This window comes from Diabrotica undecimpunctata, chromosome 4 (genome assembly GCF_040954645.1).
Source record: "Diabrotica undecimpunctata isolate CICGRU chromosome 4, icDiaUnde3, whole genome shotgun sequence".
In the NCBI taxonomy this organism is placed as follows: Eukaryota; Metazoa; Arthropoda; class Insecta; order Coleoptera; family Chrysomelidae; genus Diabrotica; species Diabrotica undecimpunctata.
In genome coordinates this window covers 135078367-135100984 of record NC_092806.1, presented here as the reverse complement: position 1 = coordinate 135100984, position 22618 = coordinate 135078367, and the positions used below count along the sequence as shown (strand labels likewise).

Genomic DNA, 22618 nt, shown 5'->3' with positions numbered 1-22618 from the left:
GTGATTCTGTTCTCCCATGATGTTCCGTCGATGATCCGGTAGCATGATGTTTCCGTGGCTTCTAATCTTCTCCAGTGTGTCTCTGCTATGGAATTTTGATTGTTTAAAACACTTTGTTTGAATCATATAACATCAATAGGATTTAAAAAATAAAAGATTACTACTAACAAACACTTTACTAAAAAATAATTACAATTTAGGTCTATGTTATAAAACAGTTCATTTCAAAGGCAGTGCATAGTCGTGTATTACATTTCTGACACATAAAGGCAGTTTGTCCCTTAGGACACAAACAACACCGACCTTTGGTTGTTGATAAGGGAAAATGATTAATGTTATCTATCCTAGTATCGTCGGTCGGCCTAGTAACTACCGAACTTCGGATTTGTTGATTAGAAAATGACCAAGCAGCTGCGCGACCCGCTCTTGCTTTATTTGATTTTAGTAGGATTTGAATAATGTCGTTGCGGAACGTTTTCAATATAACGATTCTTTTAATGTTCAGTGCATTGCAGTGTCTTCTATAAAGCAGTCATCCATTATTTACACTTATATCTAGAATTTGGGCTAGCAACTTTAGGTACCATCGATGTGATTGTAGGCCAGTTCGATATAAAGACAAAAGCATGTTAGCAAGGTCTACGTCTCCTATATGCTTATTATACTCTAAAACTACCTGGGGATATGGTATGTTAATTTTTTTTGTTCCTTACAGTATCTTTAAACATGAAATATTGTTGTGGTATCAGGAAATGATGAAACTAAACTGACACATTTATTATCTGCCCGTTGGGTAATATTAATTTTCATTTCGTTGTCGCTAAGTCTTTCGAAGCTACCTCGTCCTCTTTTAAGTAATACCTTGCTAGAAACCATAATACAATTTCTCATTCTATTGTTTTGAACTGTCCGTAGGCTAAATATGCCTAACTCACTTCTTACATTTATTATTTCTCAACACGTAATTGGCTAAATAGCCAAGTGCTAAAGCCACAAAAAACTCACTTCTTACATATGTAACTAATTCAAGTGAAGTAAACCAATTATCAAAATATAAAATTTTACATGATTTCTCATGAATACTTATAAGGCCACTACCACTTTCTGCCCTATTCCAAAGTATCTTTCCTCATAATTTGTAAAATTGTGATTAAAAAAGGTATTTTCACCATGATAAAGAAAAAAATCGTATACGATACCGGTCACTCCACATCTAAAAAATATTAAATTAAAAAAAAAAATCTAAAAAATAATTTAAACCCCTATTTTTTCGACCTGCTTTTTATATATTGTTGTCTAGTTCCTGCTCGTGTTCCCTTATATGGAACCATCATTTCATCTATCGAAAAACGCTGTTTTTCTGGAATTGCTAAGCAGTTTTGGCGTATATGTTACAACAATGGACGGAGTTTAAAGTACCTGTCGATTCCATTATCATCTTTATTGTTTGCGAAATTAATGTTTCTTTTGAGCCTGATAACGTTTTAGGAACATCAAATCAGCTAGTTGATCATAACGGAATAATTGAGACAAAAAATCGCATTAGGAAGGCATGCATCTCGATCAACAGCTCAATGCCAACGAAAGATTTTATTTCTTTAATATCAGTGGCTACGGATTTACCTGTCATCTGGGTTGAATACAGATTTGTATTTTCTGATTTGAACATTCATTCTTCACAGAATGAATGTTCATAACCAAAAGTCCTTATTTATTCTTCAAACAATTAAAAACCCAATATTTCCAACTTCTTATGGGACAAATACACACAAATTAGAAATGTCTTTAAAACCCCCGCTCATTGTGATGTCAGAGCTTAGGTAGTCTATTACTTATACTTCACTGATATATATTTTGAATATCGGATAATGTTTATTTTTTTAGTTCGTAGAATTAAAAGGCAGCGTTTTTAAAAAATTCAACAACAACCTATTCCAAGTTTCCTGCAGCGACGTACGCGAGCGGTTTCACTTATGTATTCTGCTGTTCATGGTGATCCTTCAAACGATGCGTGAATATTCCTGGAAATCGGAGCGTTTTTGGGTGATGTTGCCGGACTGCATCTTCATTGTCTTGGCGGAAATGTTCGTCGATTGGATCAAGCATGCCTTCATAACGAGGTTCAACGAACTCAACCTAGACGTGTACAGGGATTACACCACCAGTTTGGCGTATGACGTTGCACAAACTAGACAAAAACACGCCTTTTCTGATCATTGCGACCTAGTCGCCAGACGCATGGGATTTATACCGTTGCCGTTAGGCGTCGTTATAATTCGCGTGTTGTTTGATTGCGTTAATATAGAAGATTTAGCTTCTATTGTTATTTTATTTTTTGTATTTTTGTTTTTGACTTCTTTGAAGGTTTTAAATAGTTTATTAATATTAGCAAGGGCGTGTTATTTGATTAGTCAGCACAAGATGGATAAGAGCCTTAATTCTCCTAATAATAATAGGTAAGTTAATAACACAAGAATAGGAAGTTGTAGGAACATTTAATTTTAATAGTCATCATCATCATCATCATCATCCAGTCCTTTGCGTCCACTGCTGGACATAGGCCTCTCTTATTTTTGTCCATTGTGCTCTATCTTAAGCACTTTTCATCCAATTTCTTGAAATTTTCTTGAGATCGTCAGTCTAACGAGTAGGGGGTCCCTACTTCTTTTGTCTAACCTCAGCCTCCACTCAAGCAATCTCTTCGTCCACCTTTCATCACTGATTCGGACGACGTGTCTGGCCAAGTTCGGTTTTACTGTGGCAATTCGGGAAATTACATTGGTAACTCTTGTTCTTCGTCTTACGTTTTCATTTCTAACTCGGTCACGAAGTGATATACTCAGCATTGACCTTTTCCTATGAGCTATTTGCAGCGTTTTAGAAGTTTTAGCTGTCAATGTCAAAGTTTCGGCACCATAGGTCATCACAGGAAACACACATTGGTCAAATGTTTTACTTTTTAGAGAAATTGGCATATCACTTTTAAAGATATTTTTGAGTTTTCCATAGGCTGCCCATGCTAGGTTTAGTCTTCTTCGTAGTTCGCGTGTTTGGTTGTCTCTTGTGATCTTTATTTCTTGTCCAAGGTTTATGTATTTTTACACCAGCTCTATTTCGTTGTCTCCAATATTGATATTTCCGCTAGTTACTAGGTTTGTCATGAATTTTGTTTTGGAGGTGTTTATTTTAAGACCCACACTGGCACACGCTAACTGAAGTTCATGTACCATTTGTACATATCTCCTTGAGGTTGACCGGGAACAAAACTATGTCGTCTGCCAATTTCAAATTTGTTAGTCTTCTACCGTCAATGTTTAGAAGGTTAGTTCCCTGTCAAATTTTTTACAAACATATTCTAGTACTGCGGTAAACAGTTTGGGCGATAAGGTATCACCCTGTCGGACTCCTCTGCCGATTGGGATATGATCCGTGTTTTTATGTAGTTTCACCGACATAGTTGCGTTCTTGTATGTATTGTAAATTAACCTTGTATATCGGTAGTCAATGTGGCATGCTTGTAGTTCTTTCAGGATTTTGTCAACTTGTGTTTCTACCGTGTCAAAGGCTTTATGGAAATCTAAAAAAGCCAGAGCGATTGGTCGATTGTATTCTACAGTCCTTTCTATTACCGTTTTAATGCTCTGTAGATGATCATTTGTTCCAAATCCCAAGGAATTATTGTCGTCACCTACGTGGTAAAAACTACGTCCTGATTTTAGTTTAGTTAAGTGTTCGGCCACGTCTTCTGACTTCGCTGAGGCCGACTATGTCCCACTTTATGTTTCTTATTTCGCACCCGACTACCACTGAACTGTTCCGCGCTGCAATAAATAAAGTAAAGATAGCCGTGATGGGCACTTTAAGAAGAAAATTTCGCACCCAAGTTCAGTAAGTCTTTCATCGGATAGCAGGGAAAGTGCATTATATGTTCCTTTATAAAGTGTCTTCTTATTCGGGTAACTTTTTTATGTCTTTGTCAATTTGCCCTCCCCCCCAGAATCCATGGGACAGACTGATAATTTATCAGTGCAAGATTCTGGAAAAAATTTCCTACTTACGTGTGGTATTTGCGTGTTTTCAACTGACATTTTCGTCAGGGGTATTTAGCCTAACCACGGTGGCTAGATGTGTTGGTGAGTGTTTGTTTCAACCGCCCATTCTGGGTCCGACGCTGTTTGCGGCCACCCACTCTGGATCAGACGCCGCGGGTTGTTGTCTTATACTATACCTTAAATCAATGGTTGCCAACTCCGCCATATTCGCCGTACCGAAAGCATTTCTTCGTCGCCTTAATTTTAAAAGTACTTTTCGTCTCTTAGGGCCTATTCGTTTCGGATGTTGGCGAGCATCATGACGATCTATATTTTGCAGATTTCTGCTTTGAAAAGATTTGTCGTTGTTGTGTTGAACTGCGTACGTAGATTCTTCAGCCAGGAAATCCTTTGTCTTCCTGGACCTCGTTTTCCTTCTACTTTTGCTTGCAATATTTTTTGCAGCAATCCATATCTTTCGCTGTGTCTCATGATGTGACCGAGGTATTCTATTTTGGCTGTTTTTATTGTAGTTAACAGCTCTTTTTCTTTTTGTATTCTTTAAAACAGAAAATACGGGGGAATCATAATTTACGACATGATAGACCTCATGGTAATATGTTTCTCCATTCTTGTCGAATCTTGAACTACGATGTCCATGATTATTAACATTTTTGAGTTGAGGTGTTGCTACTATGATGATTTTTCTTGGGACTCATGGGGATATTTAATACAGTATTTTTCATTACCTTCGGTGTCCTTATTCCGTTCCATTTATTTGGTTTATCCTTTGGAATTTACTTCTCAACACCGGTCACAAGACAGCCAACTTATCCGCCCGAAGCTGTTGGTCAATAAGTGGGGAATTGATTATACCGGCAATCACTCGGTCCATATCTGCGTTGGCGGTCCAATTGGATGTCATGTGGATCTACTATGCGCATCTTTGGATCATCCTTTTATCGAGATTATGACCTTTTGGCATTTATTTATACCCTCAGAGCTTTAGAAAACAATGTACTGTTAAAAAACTATTTATGTTGTATCATTCCCTTAATATTGGTACCATGAGAATATTTTCTCGTTGCGTTACTGCTTTTTTTGTAGATAATATACCATAACGATTAAAAAATAATATTTATTTTAAATTTATGGACTTTCTAACAAAAAAAGTTATAACATCGTACTGTGTATATTTAAAAAATATTTAAAGTAATATAAAATTTAGTACGTAGGATTAATTTTTAAATTCAATATAAAATTTTTAGATGTAATAGTCCTCTAGTCACCAGAAGTCGGACTGATACAGCTACTAGTCCATTACATCCTATCGTAGACCAACCTACCCTTCGACCAACTATGCTTTTTCAAGAGATTGATGATAAAAAGGACGAGAAACGTGATGCACCACCAATTCCGAAAGATTTGGGTAAATATAATTAATACATCAGAAATATTTTTACTTTTGCATGTATGCGCGTGGCTCATGTAAAATCAATTTCTTCTCTTTTTATGTCCAATTTTGAAAGGAAATCTCAGGAAGTTTTTTAAAAATCGATTTTGGTTTGACCTACTTATCTCAGTTTTAGATCTTTTTCTTCGATGGTCTATTTCCGTTGCTTCAGTTTTGTTTTCTAATTCACCAGCACCAGTAAATACAACGAAATATACGCAGCAACGTGGATTTAAAGAACGCAACTCTAAACGAAGAACTTCTTAAAGTGGAAGGTGATGACATTAAAATCGAAACACTCACTGAGGATGTTACCAGAAGTGTTCCGAATATAAAATCCGAATTGCCCGAAGACGTTATTCCACAAGATAGTATTACAGAAGACACTTTCAAGAGATCAGAGTCTGAACCTAATTTAAACAAAATCGAGAATGAAAATTGAGTTTATTTATGGGAGTTTATTTTTGTACCAAAGTAAAGTTGTTGATTTTTTATAATTTTCGTTTAATTTTATACCTACTACCTTTACGACAGCTGCAATATATGGTATGTGTTAAAATGTCGGCATTTAACGTATGCGTACTGTGTACTCTTTTTAAAATGCCTTCACCAAATGAGAATCTCACCCACTGCGAAGTACGGATTGGTATTTGTTTTGTCATTTTTAAAGACATGAAATCTACTGAAGTTATGATTTGCTACTGAACTTCCATCAAATAACGGTCGAATCTATTACTGATTCCATAATTATATGCCTTTTGTTTATTTCACACAACCTCTCTCTTGATACAAAAGTAAGATTGCTGCGATGCTACGTCTTCTCTGTCCTTTTTTATGGTGTCGAATCGTGGACCTTGAACGAAGATATGTGCAGAAAACTGGAAGCATTTGAGATGTGGCTATATCGGAGAGTGCTTAAGATCCCGTGGACTGACCAAGTCACAAATGAGGAGGTCCCCAGAAGAATGAATAAGAATCGAGAAGTACTGACCACCATCAAATCTCGAAAGTTACAGTTCTTAGGACATATGCGAAATGAATCCAGATATGCTCTCCTTTAAGCCATCCTGCAAGGAAAAATATTTGTAAAACGAGGTCCAGGAAGAAGAAGAACATCTTGGTTAAAGAACCTCAGAATCTGGTTCAATACAACATCTGTGCAGCTTTTCCGCGCTGCTGCAGATAAGATAAAGATTGCCATGATGATCGCCAACATTCGTAACGGATAGGCACATCAAGAAGAGAAGAAATCCTATGCGCCGCAAACACTTCCACAAACTTGTTCTACTGCACTTAATTCCAGTGTCATCTGCATTGAGTTGATTATGTAGATTGCCTAATCCCGGCACCAATTGTTCTTTATACATAACGTACACTTTACGGCGAATTATGTGTTCACCCGCACTATCAAACTTCCTAAAAACACCACTGTCACTTCTTTTAGATTTTAGAAGTATTGGATTATTAATGATTTATCGAACGGTTGAAATCGGTGTCCGAGTCAGAGCGGCAGTTTCTTCTATGGCTGCAGTTTTACTAGTCTGCCCTCAATTCGTTCACAGACCACTAAGAACTAGACGTTTTACGCAGGTAGCTTAAGGTCAAACTAAAGTAAATGTCGTTTGTAGTATCGATACAAATCTTTATATAGACATTATACGGTTTAGGAAGTGGCTTAGTGTTATAAAAAATCCTAATTTAGCTATGTTGAATTCCACAATTCCACTACAACGAATATGCCACAGGTACTTTGAAGATAAGTTTGCTTCTACATGGAAGCTTGTACCAAAATGCAAATCCCGAGAACAAATAGCTAATTGATTTCAATGTTGTGTGCGGAAGCAAATGTAACAGAAAGTAAGTAACCCTGATATGTAGTTAATAAAAATTATTTTACTTGGAGTGAATCATGGTATAAATTATTATATTAACTTTTTGTTTTCGTTTAAAGTTCTTCAAAAAGTAGAGATGCACAATCTACACACATGTTTCAATCATTTGAGATACGCCATTATAGTAAGTATGGGGAAGATAATTAATAATTTTCTAATTGGTTACTATTTGATGACATTTTTAGTTGCAGACCACAATTATGCAGTTACAAAACGAAGAGATTTTAATTGTACAAACTGATGAGAGTAAGTAATTAAAAGGTAATTGTAGTTAAAATTTTATATTTTTTATTGTCATCAGCAGTTTTGTAAACATTCTCTAATATGATTAATTATAAAATTAACAGTTTGATTAACCTTCGGATAGTGATACTAGAGTTTTTTTATAAGTTTAGTTGCCTCCGTATTATAGACCAGCTGGTTCTAAAAACTAGAAATAGGAGCTTGCCTGTGTTCACAATCTCCTATTGCTAAAATCTAACAAAGATATATAAAGGTACTGAAACATTCTAGAACTTACAATAAATTGTTTAATACTCACATCAAAAACAATCTACTAAGTCTCTCACGCAGTAATGCCACTACGCGAAGGTTAATATAATGAATAGATTTTGCCTTGTAAGTATTGAATAAATAAATTAACATCACATTTACTTTTAGGTTTTTCTCTTAAGAATATTACACCGCTGAAAATATTGCAGCAGTGTAAGATATCAGGAAGTACAATTACCGCTAAAAAGAAAAAAATATATGAAGCATTAAAACAACTACACCATAAATATTCGTTAGAAAGAAATAGTAAAAAGTCTTTTAACCACAGACTGTTTTTTAGCTAAAGAGTTTTATAAAGAAAATAAATTGGTTGATCATTCTTAGAATGGCAGCTATGCTAATTCAAATTCAGTACAGAGAGAGCTGTAAAGCAAAAAAGCTAAGACGATTTACTCCTAATGAGAAATGTTTAACTTTGTCTTTATAAAAACAAAGTGCTCGTTCATATAGTATTCTTTCCAATCTATTTATCTTACCCAGTAAGTCATCATTAAACAAACTTCTGGCTCAAATTATTGGGGGCCCAGGAATTAATAAGTTAATATTTTAGTCACTAAAAGCAACAATATCAAAAATGGAAGAAATTGATAAGCATAAAGCTGTAATATTTGATGAAATGGCGATTATGCCAAGTCTTCGTTTCAATGAGCATAGTATGTGTATAGATGATTTTGAAGACATGGGAGATGACAGAGATTCATATATAGCAGATCATGTTCTAGTTTTTATGGTAAGAGGTCTAAGAAAACAGTAGAAATCATCTATTTCATACAAATTTTGTAACAGAGGTGGTGCAAAAACCCCTCAAATTAAAAACGTGTTAGTTGAAGTTATTTCTAATTTCTTAGGAGCCTCAGCTTGCTATGCAATAAGATCGGTTTCGAAGGAAATCAGTTTAGCATCTTCCAAAATAACATATTTTTCTTTGTTCGAGTCTCATCTTCGATATGGTCTTCTTTTTTGGGGTTTTAGAACAGCTGCCCCAATCTGATGTTGTTTTTAAATTTCAAAAAAGAGCAATACATTATCTCTTTGGCCTCAGTAGAATACCATATTGAAAAAGCTACTTCGAAAATCACGGGATTTTAACTCTTCCCTCTGTATATATTTTAGAAAGTGTTTGCTTAATTCGTAAACACCTACATGTTTTTCCAGCAGAACCTAATCATGACTACTCCATCAGAAATTCAACCTTTGATTTGTATTTACTGAACCCGTCCACTGAGTTAGTAAAGAAATTTATATTATATTCAGTAAAAAAATTGTACAATCATCTCCCTTTGCAACTTAAATTTTCAACTTCTTTCCTTAAGTTCCGTAAAAGGACAAAAACCTATCTATCTGAAAGACCATGTTATTCAGTAGAAGAGTTTCTGAACGAATAGCTTTATGTACAAGTAACTAAAGTATTTGTATAAATATATATTTCAGTATCACATGCAGCAACTTAAACTATGCAATTTGCAATTTATTTAAATTTTGCAATATATTGTGTATTGTATTATCTTTTATTTTGTGGTATTGACGATTTATGAAATTTCAGTAAATGTTAAATTGTTATTTTTCAGACTTTTTGTAAGCTTTGTCCATAAAATTGTACAATTTTCAGTGGTAATAAAGCATATTTCGATTGTATTCTAAATATATATACAAAGTTGTTTTACATGTATTAAATAAATAGATAAATTATATTTTGTCTTATTTTTTCGTAAATGGTATTGTGTATATTTGAATTTAAAAATAATTTGCACATTATAAAATTTCAAATGCAATTTTTTCTCAAATATACCAAATTATATTTAAATATTTTACACTTTATTTAAATTTTTCCACCAAAATTAAATTTCCCGCTTGAATTAGTTCCGATGCAAATCTCTTGGAGCGCTGAATTTCATATCTAACTAAAGTATTGTCGTGAAGCATCTAGAGGTAGATGATTTGTAAATTCGTCCCTGAGCAGGTACTAGAACATAAAGCTACTCTTAATTTCTTCTTCTTATATCCTATCCAATTAGTGGATGTTGGCGACAATTATGGCATACTCCTCTCGGTCTTGTGTGGCTCTAAAGAGTGCATGAGCATTGAGGTTTGTCCAATCCCTTATGTTTTTAAGCCATGAGTATTTCTTTCTTCCGATGTCCCGTTTTCCTTCTATCTTCCCTTCCATAATAAGCTTTAAGAACTGGTACTTGGAATTTCGAAATATATGACCCAGATAAGCAGTTTTTCTTCTTTTTATTATTGGTAGAACAATTTTCGTTCTCTGCCCATTCGATTTAATACTTCGACATTTGTTGTGTGATCTGTCCAGGGAACTTTAAGTAGTCTTCTAAATACCCACATTTCAAAGGCCTGCAATCGGTTCATCTCATTGCCTTTATGGTCCAGGTTTCTACACCTGGACCACATCCTACACTATGGAGTAAACGTAACATTTTACAAAGCGATATCGAAGCGTTAAGTTGAGGTTGCTGTTGTTTAGCAAGGTTGTCATATTAGTAAATGCTGTTCTGGCTTGCTCTTTCCTGCTACGTAATTTCTCTTAATTTCTACCAATGCTAATTACGGTACTTTAATAAAACCACTCACCTGGTCGCCGAGCAGGGGATTATAATTTCTGAGAAAACCAGCTTGAGCTTAAGAAAGTTTAAATTTATTTTCACTTTCATTTTGTAATAACTACTTACCAGCAAAACATTATGGAATGCTCTAAACGTTTTAAGCGAACGTGGAAAACCTGTAGTATAAATATAATGTGGTATAAATAGTTAAAAAGTGGTGAAGTGTGTTGGAGATGTACGAATTGCTCCTGTAAAGCTAAAATTTGTACTCCCAGTGCCGTAAAGTTGATTATACCCATGAGAAACAATTGAAAAAACTAAATAGGCAGATAGTGAGTGTTATTGTTAAAAGTAAAGCAGCCGATACCATTTGTGAGAGTGAGAAGCCTTGCAAGATAATACACACTGTTTTAAGAGAAAATCCTGTTCAGTAAAGTCAAAGACATTAACTATATTCGCAACACTATTTATAGGAACAGAAGAAAAACTAGTTATACTAAAAAGTAGAACAAACGCTATTGCATCTATAAAAACAATGACTATTAACACGTTCATTGTAACCAGATAATTACTTGTGCATCAGCTGTGCCGCCCACCTTTTTTTTCTGATTTTTATATTGAATGTTTACAATGAATAAAAACATCATTAAGAAAAATACACCCATGGGTGTAACCGGCAACTCTAATGCAAATTTCATTAGAAATGCCGATTACACCCATGGGTGTAAGTCAAATTTACAGTAATTTTTGACGATATGGCGTTAAAAAACAAAAAATACAACACTTAAATCTCTCTATTTTTTCCAATTTGTGCTCTCCAAGAGCAATTTTAGTTTTATTTTCAACACCACCCTTTGGCAACGTAGTCTTCAAAATTAATTGTAAGAAATTATATAGCGACTTTCTTGGTTGTCCTAAATAATTATTGTATAAAATTAGTGAATTTCGTAACAATATTTGCAGTATATAAATAAACAATTTCTTATACCAACGCAAAGGTTTCCATTTGGTCTTGACGGTCAATGAGGGACATATGTTTGTTATATTCATAAATGGCTGTAGGTTTCAACATTACTTGACCTCGTTTATTGGTGGTTTCCGTCATTGTATTACCAAATTCCGTAGTTAAGTATAATACCTCTATTTTATCCTTCCACTTGCCCACGTGAACTCCGTTGCGAAATACGGATTTATTCTCTCCTTTTTGTAATCTTTTTTATACAACAGGCACTGGATTACTTTTTCGATTTCTGTGTAATGTTTCTGTAGGTTCCTTTTGTACTCAGTTTTCGTCCCAATTCATAGCTATTATAAAACCTGTCCATAAATACCGAATCTCCAAGATTGCATTTCTCCTCTAACAACTTCGATACCACTTTTTCTGTGTGACCAGTACCGCTGGTTTCATCCCCTGTAAACGATAAAATTGTGAACCAATCCATCAGGTTCTGTCAACATGTACAGTTTAATACCATACTTATGACGTTTATTTTGTATATATTGCCGGAATATAAGTCTTCCTCTCCAAGACATCATGGATTCATCTAAAGAAAGGGATTTACCTGGAGTTTAAATTTATTTCATTTTGATATTGAAATGATCCACTACAGGACATATTTTGCGTAATCGATCTTGATTATTAATATCATTTGGTGAAAAATGAAGGCATCGCATAATTATTAAAAATCTGTTTTTGGACATGTACGTCGAAAAATTAGTTTTGAACAACCTGTGTGTGGACCAGTAGTCCGAAAATCTTGAGAGCTATATCATACCTAAAATAAATTAAAACATTTGTATTGCATAACCATGAAATTTCAAAACTACCTGTTAACAATGTCAGGTACCTGTTAACAATAATAATCCAATAAAAGTTTTTAATTCTTCCACAGTCAGTTCCTTCCAGGAGGTAATACGAGACTTCTGTTTTATTATGTTTTCAGATCGTTCAGATTTCAGTTTCAGATGTCAAGATGGTTACAGCATTTTCGTTAGTGTTTGTAACAGTCAGTTCCAGCAAATGCTCATCAAGTAACAATGTGAAAAAATCAATTGGATTGTTACTGCCAAGAATGATCGACGGCTACGAAATTCAAGCTTTTGTAGTTCTTCTATATCTACCCACGTAGGAGAGTTTCTACCAGAAGTAGTAGCACCGACATTTCAACTTGCGGAGTTGTTTAATCTGCTAATTCTTCTGTCAAATGTTCCAATTCATAATCGTCATCAGTACCTACAGCGCTCATCACTGTTGTCTGAATATTCTTCACCGCTGGATCTTGCATATATTTATCCTCCTCTTCAGATTCTAAATATGTCGCAATCTTTTAGAGTACGCTTGCGCTCATATTTTGATAATTTTTGAGAAAGCCTTATTGTCTCTTTGAAGATCTCTCTGCACTACTCATTGTCTTTACGATTTTAAACAACAGTAATATAACGAAAAATGTCAACAATGTTATTTAAAACAATAACACTACTTAAACACAAAAAACTGACATTTGTCTGTTTACATTATGACTTAATGCACACAAGTCCGGCAGTTAGGGTGCCAGAAGCCAACTGAGATGATATCGTTCTCTCAGCCTTTGCTGTCAGCAACCCGCATTACAAATGTTTAGTATAATGTTCATTTAACATGTCTACGAAATTTTATTCTATTCGGAATATTGCCGACGTTACATTGATCGCATATGTTTATGTGGCAACTCTACAAAACCTTAAAATACACCCATGGGTGTACTTGGCAATAAACGTGTTAAGACAATAAAAGATAAAAATTTTGTCTTCATTACCGACGATATTGAAGAAATTATCGTGCTTTCGTTTCTAACAAATGTTACCCGTCTTTGCAAAAGTAGCAAATTACGTATCAATAGTATATCCATCTACTGTCTAGATCATTTCTTGCAGTTATTCACAATGCATGTATTGGAAATGGATATTATATTCCACTTGCTTTTTGTTTACTACCAAACAAAAAGGAATGTTCTTACAAAAATGCCTCTTGGCTTCATAATAACGAATTCCGATTTATATTTCCACTAAAAAATATATTTAGAATTATTTAAATAAATTAAAGAAGAAATTTAACTAGGCGGGAATTCAATAAAAGCCTTTTATAAAAAAATTAATTACAACATTGTGAAAACTTCAATAAAACCACGAATTTTATCTGCAACTGAAGAAGTTATTTATGCGTAAAATATGACTTTTTCAGTGTTTAAATATTGATCCGGTTATTCGAAACATATAATTTTTGAATATGAATTATTTGGGCTAAAATGATAAAATTAATGTAAAGGATCCATAAAGTTATAAAAAAGAAAAACGTCGTTTTACCAGTATTATTTATTTGTTAAGAAAAAGTGAATTAACTCTCAATAAAAATTTTATTTAACATTTATTACTTTTAATCATTTTTGGATGAGTTTTTGTCACATGATCTTTACAAACGTCTGGTTTATTATCTTTTAGTAACTTGCAAACAGTAGATGTAAGATCTATCATAGCTTGATCTTCGATATCTGCATCATAGACGCCATTAAATCTTATATTTGGTACCCAAGGTAACTCAGGATTAAGCTTTGCTTGTCTGTCTTCATACGATAATAAAAGTTCAGTTCCACGGTCACCATGATAACATTCATTAACGTTATCCCAGGAAATGCTGCTTGGCAACAACTGCAAATAATTAAATTAATAAAATAATATCAAAGCTATACTAGAGTTGACGATTGTAATAAAAGTTGATTGGATGAGTTTTAGTTTACTAAGAAGTGGCCATTAATATTTAGGCTTTATGTAAACTAAAGTGATATTTTGACATTTTTTGTGAATTAAACGAATTTTAAATCATTATAACTAATTATTCTTTTTAAGAAATTTTATTATTAATTTTCCGTACAACTTTCACAAAAAATGATGAGAATGATGAAAAGAATGATGAAATGAGGTTTTTCATGAGGCCTCTTAGTAACTTTCCGTTTATAATGTTCAGCACTTATAGTCATAAATATGAACTTATTCATATTCAGTTCTAATTACAATAAAATATAAAATTAACCTCGTTAATATATTTTAATTGGCAATACTTCACTTCTACTTATACATATCCCGAAATAAACTTTTAGCAAACTCAGCTAATGAAACTATACTTACTTTTTTGGCCAGTTCTAATTCTTGTCGCTCGTTGCGATCGCGTTCGTCAGTGGCAGATAAATGTTTATATATGAAAGTAACGAAGTCTAATGAAGATGGATTTTGATCAAGAACACAAGCGTGGATTCTGTTAATATAACATTCTTCGTCACCATGCTGGCAATCAAATGTCACTTTTCCATCAGCGCTACGTGAAGATTGCTACAAACGAGAAAGACAGTTTAGTAAAATATGCAAATTGATTTGAGAATTGTGTTGTGTATAAGTAGTATTCAATATTATCTCGGCGAATACGATATTCAGAAAAAATAGTGGAAAAAATTCAACTCTTCTTCTTCCTTCTTGTATGTAGGCTTTAAAACCCGTTTCTTCTTCAATATTAGCCTCCTAAATTGTTTAAATTATCGCACCATCTATTTCTTGGTCTGCCAAGTTGGTGACTTATCTCGTGCTATTCGTACTATTCTATCCTCTGCCATTCTACTAATATGTTCGTTCCATTCCTGTTTCTGTTTTGTCACCCATCCATTTTTGTCTTCTATATTGCATCCTCTTTTTATGTTTTCGCTTTTCTCCCTATCCAACAGACTTTTCCCTGATATTTGTCTGAGTATTTTCATATCTGTTGTTTCCAGTAGTGGTCTCGTTTTAGATGTGTCAGGTCTTGTCTCCGCCGTGTATGTTAATATTGGTCTAATTGCTGCTTTATAGATTCTTGTTTTTGTGTCTTTTCTTAGGTGTTTGCTCTTCCAGATTGTATCATTAAGAGATCCCGCCGCTTTACTTGCTTTTAAGCTTTGCTGTCGTACTTCTTCTCCAACATCTCCGTAACTAGTTATATCTATTCCCAGATATGTAAACCTTGCTTCCTGCTTTATTATTTTCCCATCAATTTCGATTTTACATTTTTACATCGTAGTGAGTATTTGGATGTTGTCAAACATTTGGTTTTTTTCTGCTGATAGTATTATATTGTATTTCTTGGCTGTTGTATTGAAGATGTGTGTTAATCTTTGGAGCTCGTCTTCTGTTTCGGCGATTAATGCTGCGTCGTCTGCATAACATAATATTTGGATCTCTTTGTTCCCCATTCTGTAACCATAACCTTTATGTACTGCTTGTATTATTTCGTCAATTTTTATATTGAAGAGAAGTGGGCCTAACGAGTCACCCTGTCTGACTCGGCTTTGTACTGATATACACTATTTCAGTTTTTCATTTATCTTTGCCTGTATTCGATTATGGAAGTAGATGTTTTCGATGGTTTGTATAATATTGATTGGTATGTTTCTTTTATACTCTAGGTGTATGACGTCTTCAAATTGGATGCGACCGAAAGCCTTTGTCACGTCTATAAAACATAGATATGCTTGTTTATTGTACTCGATTGCCTGTTCTGTGATTTGTCTTAGCACAAATACGGCGTCAACGCAGGATCTTCCGAATCTGAATCTTTGTTGTTCATCTGATAAAGTTGTTATTTTATTGATTTTGTTGGTTAGGACTTTTGTGGTAAGCTAAACTGCGGTGTTCAGTAGATTTATACCTTTATAATTGTTGGTGCCTTCTTTATCTCCTTTCTTGAACATTGGTATCATTATACTGTTTCTCCATGTGTCTTGTATCTTGCAGTGCAATATTACTGTTTGTATAAGTTTTGTCATCTCAAGGGTTATTCTTTCTCTTCCAAGTTTTAGAAGCTCGTTTGTTATTCGTCTGGTCCTGGTGACTTTTTATTTTTGAGTGAATTTATGGCTATCTCTACTTCGTGAAAACTGATTTCTATTTCGTGTCTTAATTCAGACGTTCAACTCGATAAATAGAAAACAATTTAATAATTAAAAAATGTAGAAACTGAGTTTATGTATAAATTTTTAAATGAATTACGTTACAAAAATAATAGCTCATCAAAATATCTTATTCAAAACAAAACGTATTGAGCTGAGCTAGTTAAAAAAATATTTATACATGGAAAACTCATAAGCAACATCAAACTCTTCGACAGTTTTGAATCGTTAAAAAATTTTGTGAACCACTCCATTGATTATTGCACTAAATTTGCACTGGAAATAAATCCTCCTCCTTAGGGCCTTCTCTGTTGAGGTTGGCGATCGATATGGCAAATTTCTCTCTAATCTGGGCTTGATGAATTAATTCATTTCCTTTTGTGTGGGTCCAATCTCTGATCTTTCGTAGCCAAGATTTTTTTTTTCGTCCTATGCCCCTTTTACCTTCAATATTGCCTTCTAATATTACCTGGAGCTACTCAAATTCCCTATGGTGCATTATGTGTCCTAGATATAACGTCTTTCTAATTTTGATAGTTGGAAATAAATAAGAGAACTAAATTTATAATTTAATGATAATTAAATAAAGATAACCCTTATGATAGACCAAACCCAAATATAGATCATGAATTGGGTGGTCATTCGAGTCCATTTCAAACTGAGTTGTAGAATTAAATTACAGATTTAATCGCAATCTATTTATTTAGCTAGCGACGACCTCTTTCGACCACTACAGTTTTCTGGTCATCATCAGGTCACGTCAATAGATTGCGTACAAATATTGATGTGTACAAATTTCTGGGAACAATCTGGGAGTTTTAAGATGTTAAGTATTTTCCACATTGAGATACGGAACGAAAAGTTGAACACATAAGGAAAAACCCATAAAGAGAATTGAACCGTTCGCAATTTCGTGTTATAAAAGGATATTGAAAACACAACAGGTTCAAAGAGTCATCAATATCGAAGAGCTGAGATGTCTAAATAAAGAATTAGAAATCATAAGAACTATTTTTAAGAAATGCTTGTTAGTTATTAATAAAAAACTGCTTGGAATGAACCGAAAGATAAAACCTTTCCAAACACAAAATGAAGATGAAAAAAAGCTCGATGTCAGACATAATTTAAACTCTTAAAAGTAGGGATATAAGATATGGTATAGACAATAAATATGAGCCGTTAAAAACAGATGGACAAGATCATCACAGAAATAAGAAAGTGATGTCATAACAGATGGATTGTTACAGATAATAAAAAAGTTCAGTGTGAGGATAGATATAAAAATGTGAAAAGATAAAAACTAATATTAATCAAATATGACACAAAAAATACTACATGCAATATGTCAATAAAAACGTCAAAATACTATAGTATGCAATATCTCATAGACCAACATGGAAATCCCTATTTTTCTTCTTAGCGAACTACTGACGGTATTATTAAAAATCCAATATAGCTCTATCTGTATCACTTACATAGAATGCTCCTAAAATCTTTCTCTTTTTATACGTGCCATATGACAATGGCATAAGATTATCCCGTTGAATAACCTCCGTTGTAGGTGGTGGAGGTTGTATTACGCACACAGTTGCTAGATTTTATTTAATTTATGAAGATAAAAAGAAAAACACACAAAAATTAACAGGTATTTAAGACGATTTAAAGATAAAAAAATATGTTTCTGCATAAATATAAGATAGTGCCATAGCTCTTTGGCACTACCTCATGGGTCACCACTGATTTAAAGCTGGAAAAATCCTATATTATAAGCTCATTATTATCTACTCTTTAAACAAATACTTTCACTTACACTCCATCCAAAGGGAACCAGGTCCAATTTTAAGCTATCTGCCAATTTCTCGTATGAAGGATATAGCTGTGTTAGGATAAATTCATGACAACCAGGGCACAAACCTTCATAAAACAGGGTAAGAGTCAGATCAGCCTCCTGAAACAATAATTTAAATAAAATGGGTGATACAAATACGCAACAAAGCAAATTTGTAGATAATTGTAAAAAAGAACCTATTACATAGATTAGGTTGAGTTAGGTATAAATTAAATTTTATTTAAATCTCCCAAAATCAAATAAAATTTTTTTAAGAGAATCAAAACATAATCATCTAATAAAGTATAAACTGCATTAAAGGAAACCAGATGAAACACTACAAGAATCTCATGGCATCTGGGGCAACACTGCATTTTAAACAAATTAATTTCAGTTAAAAGTTTATTTATATCATATTAAATAATGAGATTGTGTATTATATAGTACATAAAATACAGGGTTTTCTATTTAAAATTACTGAGAAAATAATATACTTGCATTTTGACTCAACCTATATTCGATATAAAGAAAATTAGCAATATCAATCATTTATGAAAATTTTGACAATCAACAAAAAAATGTGACAGTAATAGATTATTGTTTTTGTGCTTCTTTTTAATTATATAGGGAGTTGAATTTATTACTATTTTCATATAAAATTGGTTATGAATTTGTATAACATAATGGAACTTTATATTGTTGTAATAGAGAAGTGAAAGAGATTTCTAATATAAAATAAAATACAGGGTGTTCCATTAAAAAAAAAAACAAAATAAGTTTGGTCTTCTACTAGTTATCAAACACCCTGTAACATTCTAATTAATTTTGTAATATGAGCCTCAAATGACCCTCAAAGTTCCCAAAGCGATAAAAGCTTACCTGAAATGCACGTCAACCAAAACAACAAGAGCCATATCATAATTACAAGACAATAACAAACGAAACATATGCACATGTAAGAAAAATAAAAAATGATCACTGGTAACGCTTTTCGAAAGAAACGGAACATGATTTTTTTGGTCTGCCAAAGGAAATATGGCGCTTTATAAAAAGTGAAAGAATGGAGGTAAAGGGAGTAATAGAACCAAACCACATAGAAAAGAATACACAGATTGACTACCTAAAAAAGCTCTATACAGAAGAAAAACAAATGACGCTAGAATCGGAAACACCAGAAATTACCACAAATGAAGAACTTAATATAAGTATACTGAGAGTTCGTAAAATAATTTAAAAGCTGAAGAACAAAAAAGCAGCAGGTAAAGACGAAATACCAAACGAATTACTGAATTATTGTGGAGCAGCAATGATAGAACAATTATTAACATTAATTAATGCAATTATAAAACACAATAAAATACCGAAAGAATGGAGAATGAGGGAACTAATTCTAATATTCAATAAATGAGATAAAAAACTACCAGAAAACCACAGAGGTGTAAACTTGTTAAATACTACTCCAAAGATCATGTACAGATGCAATATTCGCCATAAAGCTAATTACTGAGAAAGCACTAGAGTATAATAGACCAGAATTGCTGTGTCTGATCGACTTAAAGAAAGCATTTGACAGAGTAAGACTCAAAGATGTAATATATCTTCTGTATAATAGGAAAGTTCCCCTAAATATAATAAAAACTATTGACAACATAGACCAAAACAATAAAATTAAAGTCAGAATAGATGGACAACTTACATAACCTATATAAATAGGTAGCGGAATAAGACAGATGGAATCATCAAAACCGTTAACAAAGAAAGAGGATACAGAATGGGAAGCAAAGAAGTATAAATACTCTGTTATGCGGACGACGCAATATTGATAGCTTAAGATGAAGAAACTCTGCAAAGACTGGTCCACAGATTTAACATAAGAGCAAAAGAATTTAGTATGGCAATCTCATCTCAGAAAACTAAAACCCTAGTAATCAGAAAAGAACCAATCAGATGTAAAATAGAAATTGATGGCATCAGTATTGAACAAGTAATGAAAATAAAATACCTTGGAATTACACTGTCAAGCTATGAAGACCTGGACAAAAAAGTAAGAGATCAAGTACAAAAAGCAAATAGACTGACAGGATGCCTTAATAGTACTATAGGGAGAAACAGACATATTAACACTGAGATTAAGTCAAGAATTTATAAAGCCAGTGTAAGACCAATAATGACGTATGGCTCAGAAACAAGACCTGACACAGCCACAACATAAAGGCTACTCGAGTACTCTCTCAACCATAATAAAGCACAAGAAGAAAATTAATGCTGCTCAAACTGCTGGAGTACGGAAAAGAACTACTAAAGGTAAATTTCCTCGTCTGGAAGAAAATCTGGCTATTTGGCTAAGACAGTGTAGAGGACAAAAAGTATCTATTAGCGAAAACTAGTTAAAGGAAAAAGTAAAAGAGTTCGCGTCTACTCTAAGCATCAAAAACTTTGCGGCAAGTGAAGGGTGGCTTACAAATTTCAAAAAGAGTAATGAAGTTGTGCTTAAAAAGTTTGTGGGGAAAGTGGAAATGTTGATGATGCAGTTTGCTTAGATTGGCACGGTAAATTAAAGACCTTGATTGAAAACTATCATGCCCGAGACATTTTTAATACTGTTGAAACTGGCCTATTTTTCAAATGTTTACCGGACAAGACGCTTACTTTTAAAGATGAAAAAGGTCATGGAGGAAAACATAGTAAAGAGAGGTTGACAGTTTTAAAGTTTAGATGATGACAGAACTTTTTAACAATTGGCTTTTAACAGTTCATGGGGACATGAAACGGCAAAAGCGGAAAATTTTACTGTTTTTAGACAATTGCACTGTCCACAACAGTCCTCCTACATTGTCCAACGTGGAACTCTACTTCCTTCTGCCAAATACAACTTCCAAACTGCAACCATTGGACCAAGGGATCATCCATAATTTTACGACATTCTATCGCAAAGAAGTTGTTAAGCCCGTTTTAGAATCTCTCGACAATCAGCTAACTGCAAATATCATGGTTCTGATAGCTATTTTACTGATTGACAAAGCATGGAAAACTGTAACACCCCTAACAATTCTCAACTGATTAAAAAAATCCGATTTCTTAAAAGAAGATCAGGAAAATCTTCCAATACTTATGGATGATGAAGAACCAGCAATAGAACCATTAGTTGACATCAGTGGTGTGAGTTTTTCTGACCTTGTTCAAGTGGATGAAGATGTTGCTGTCTCAGGTTCACTAACCAACGGCGAAATTTTATCTGCGACATATACGAATGAAAAAAGTAACGATGAAGATAAGTACGATACATCAGAACCTTTGGCAGAGGTGTCAGTTAAGGAAGCAAGATCCTCATTCGATATCTTACAAACCTTCCGTCTATAGAACGAAAGTGATGAAAAAGCATTTTGGGCACTTTTTCTCTTAAAAAAAATTATTGAGCAGTCTGAGCAGCAGCAATGTGCTTTGAAGCAAACCAGTATAATATAAATCTTTCGAAAGATTGATTAATTCACATTATGAATACATACATATATGTACAAGAATGTACCTCTAAACTTTTGTTCAGAGGTACATTCGTTATAGAATAGCAGTTAATAAATAATAATTGATCAACACTTAATAATTCGAAGTTTAATTTATTTTCTCTCAAAAATTTCGAACCATTTGATATTTCAAACACTCAATAATTCGATATTTTAAGAGTCCCTCGGAGAGTCGACTGTATATATATATATATATATATACATATATATATATATACATATATAATAATATATAATAAAATCATATTACAAAGTCCAAAAGTATATTGAAAATGTTGACTGATATTAATTTTTACCTGCACACACGACGACACGCACACTGTGTTTGCGAAGAACAATACCAATTTTGATAGAAACATCTATATATATACATATATATATATATATATATATATATATATATATATATATATATATACATATATATATATATATATATACATATATAATAATATATAATAAAATCATATTACAAAGTCCAAAAGTATATTGAAAATGTTGACTGATATTAATTTTTACCTGCACACTGGACGACACGCACACTGTGGCTGCGAAGAACAATACCAATTTTGATAGAAACATCTTGGTTAATATTATCATTACTTCAGTAAGACTGCTTTTTATAGTATATTGAGCTGTCACTTCTTAGTATTAGATACATATCATAAAGATCAGAATATAATCATTAAGATAATAGACACAAACACTTGAGTACATTAAGGACCATTGAAATGAAGAGTATTAAAATTTCAACGAAATCTTCTTCACATTATTTTTATATTTTGAGATAATACTGAACACATTGTTAAGTGATAGTGAAGGATCAATTTAT

General features: G+C 33.2%; 2 protein-coding genes across 2 annotated transcripts; one reads left to right on the top strand and one right to left on the bottom strand.

The window, feature by feature from the left end:
• Nucleotides 1–1887: 1887 nt before the first annotated feature.
• On the top strand, nt 1888–5926 carry LOC140438964 (protein TAPT1 homolog). The gene is made up of 3 exons (XM_072528598.1): nt 1888–2456; nt 5300–5460; nt 5754–5926. Exons 1-3 carry the CDS (start codon nt 1990–1992, stop codon nt 5924–5926), a joined length of 801 nt encoding a protein of 266 aa, XP_072384699.1. The 5' UTR covers nt 1888–1989.
• A 7896-nt stretch (nt 5927–13822) lies between these two features.
• Nucleotides 13823–22464, bottom strand: LOC140440079 (gamma-interferon-inducible lysosomal thiol reductase-like). The gene is made up of 4 exons (XM_072530348.1): nt 22306–22464; nt 18248–18385; nt 14651–14851; nt 13823–14173 (listed from the first exon to the last, which is right to left on the bottom strand). Exons 1-4 carry the CDS (start codon nt 22384–22386, stop codon nt 13886–13888), a joined length of 708 nt encoding a protein of 235 aa, XP_072386449.1. The 5' UTR covers nt 22387–22464; the 3' UTR covers nt 13823–13885.
• Nucleotides 22465–22618: the final 154 nt, after the last annotated feature.

Coding starts and splice junctions, on each gene's coding strand:
- LOC140438964 (XM_072528598.1), top strand. CDS start 1,990: ATGGTGATCCTTCAAACGATGCGTGAATATTCCTGGAAATCGGAGCGT. Junction 2,457..5,299: donor AATTCTCCTAATAATAATAG/GTAAGTTAATAA, acceptor TAAAATTTTTAG/ATGTAATAGTCCTCTAGTCA. Junction 5,461..5,753: donor ACCAATTCCGAAAGATTTGG/GTAAATATAATT, acceptor AACTTCTTAAAG/TGGAAGGTGATGACATTAAA.
- LOC140440079 (XM_072530348.1), bottom strand. CDS start 22,386: ATGATAATATTAACCAAGATGTTTCTATCAAAATTGGTATTGTTCTTC. Junction 14,852..18,247: donor TGGTTCCCTTTGGATGGAGT/GTAAGTGAAAGT, acceptor TCTCGTTTGTAG/CAATCTTCACGTAGCGCTGA. Junction 14,174..14,650: donor AATTAGAACTGGCCAAAAAA/GTAAGTATAGTT, acceptor AATTATTTGCAG/TTGTTGCCAAGCAGCATTTC.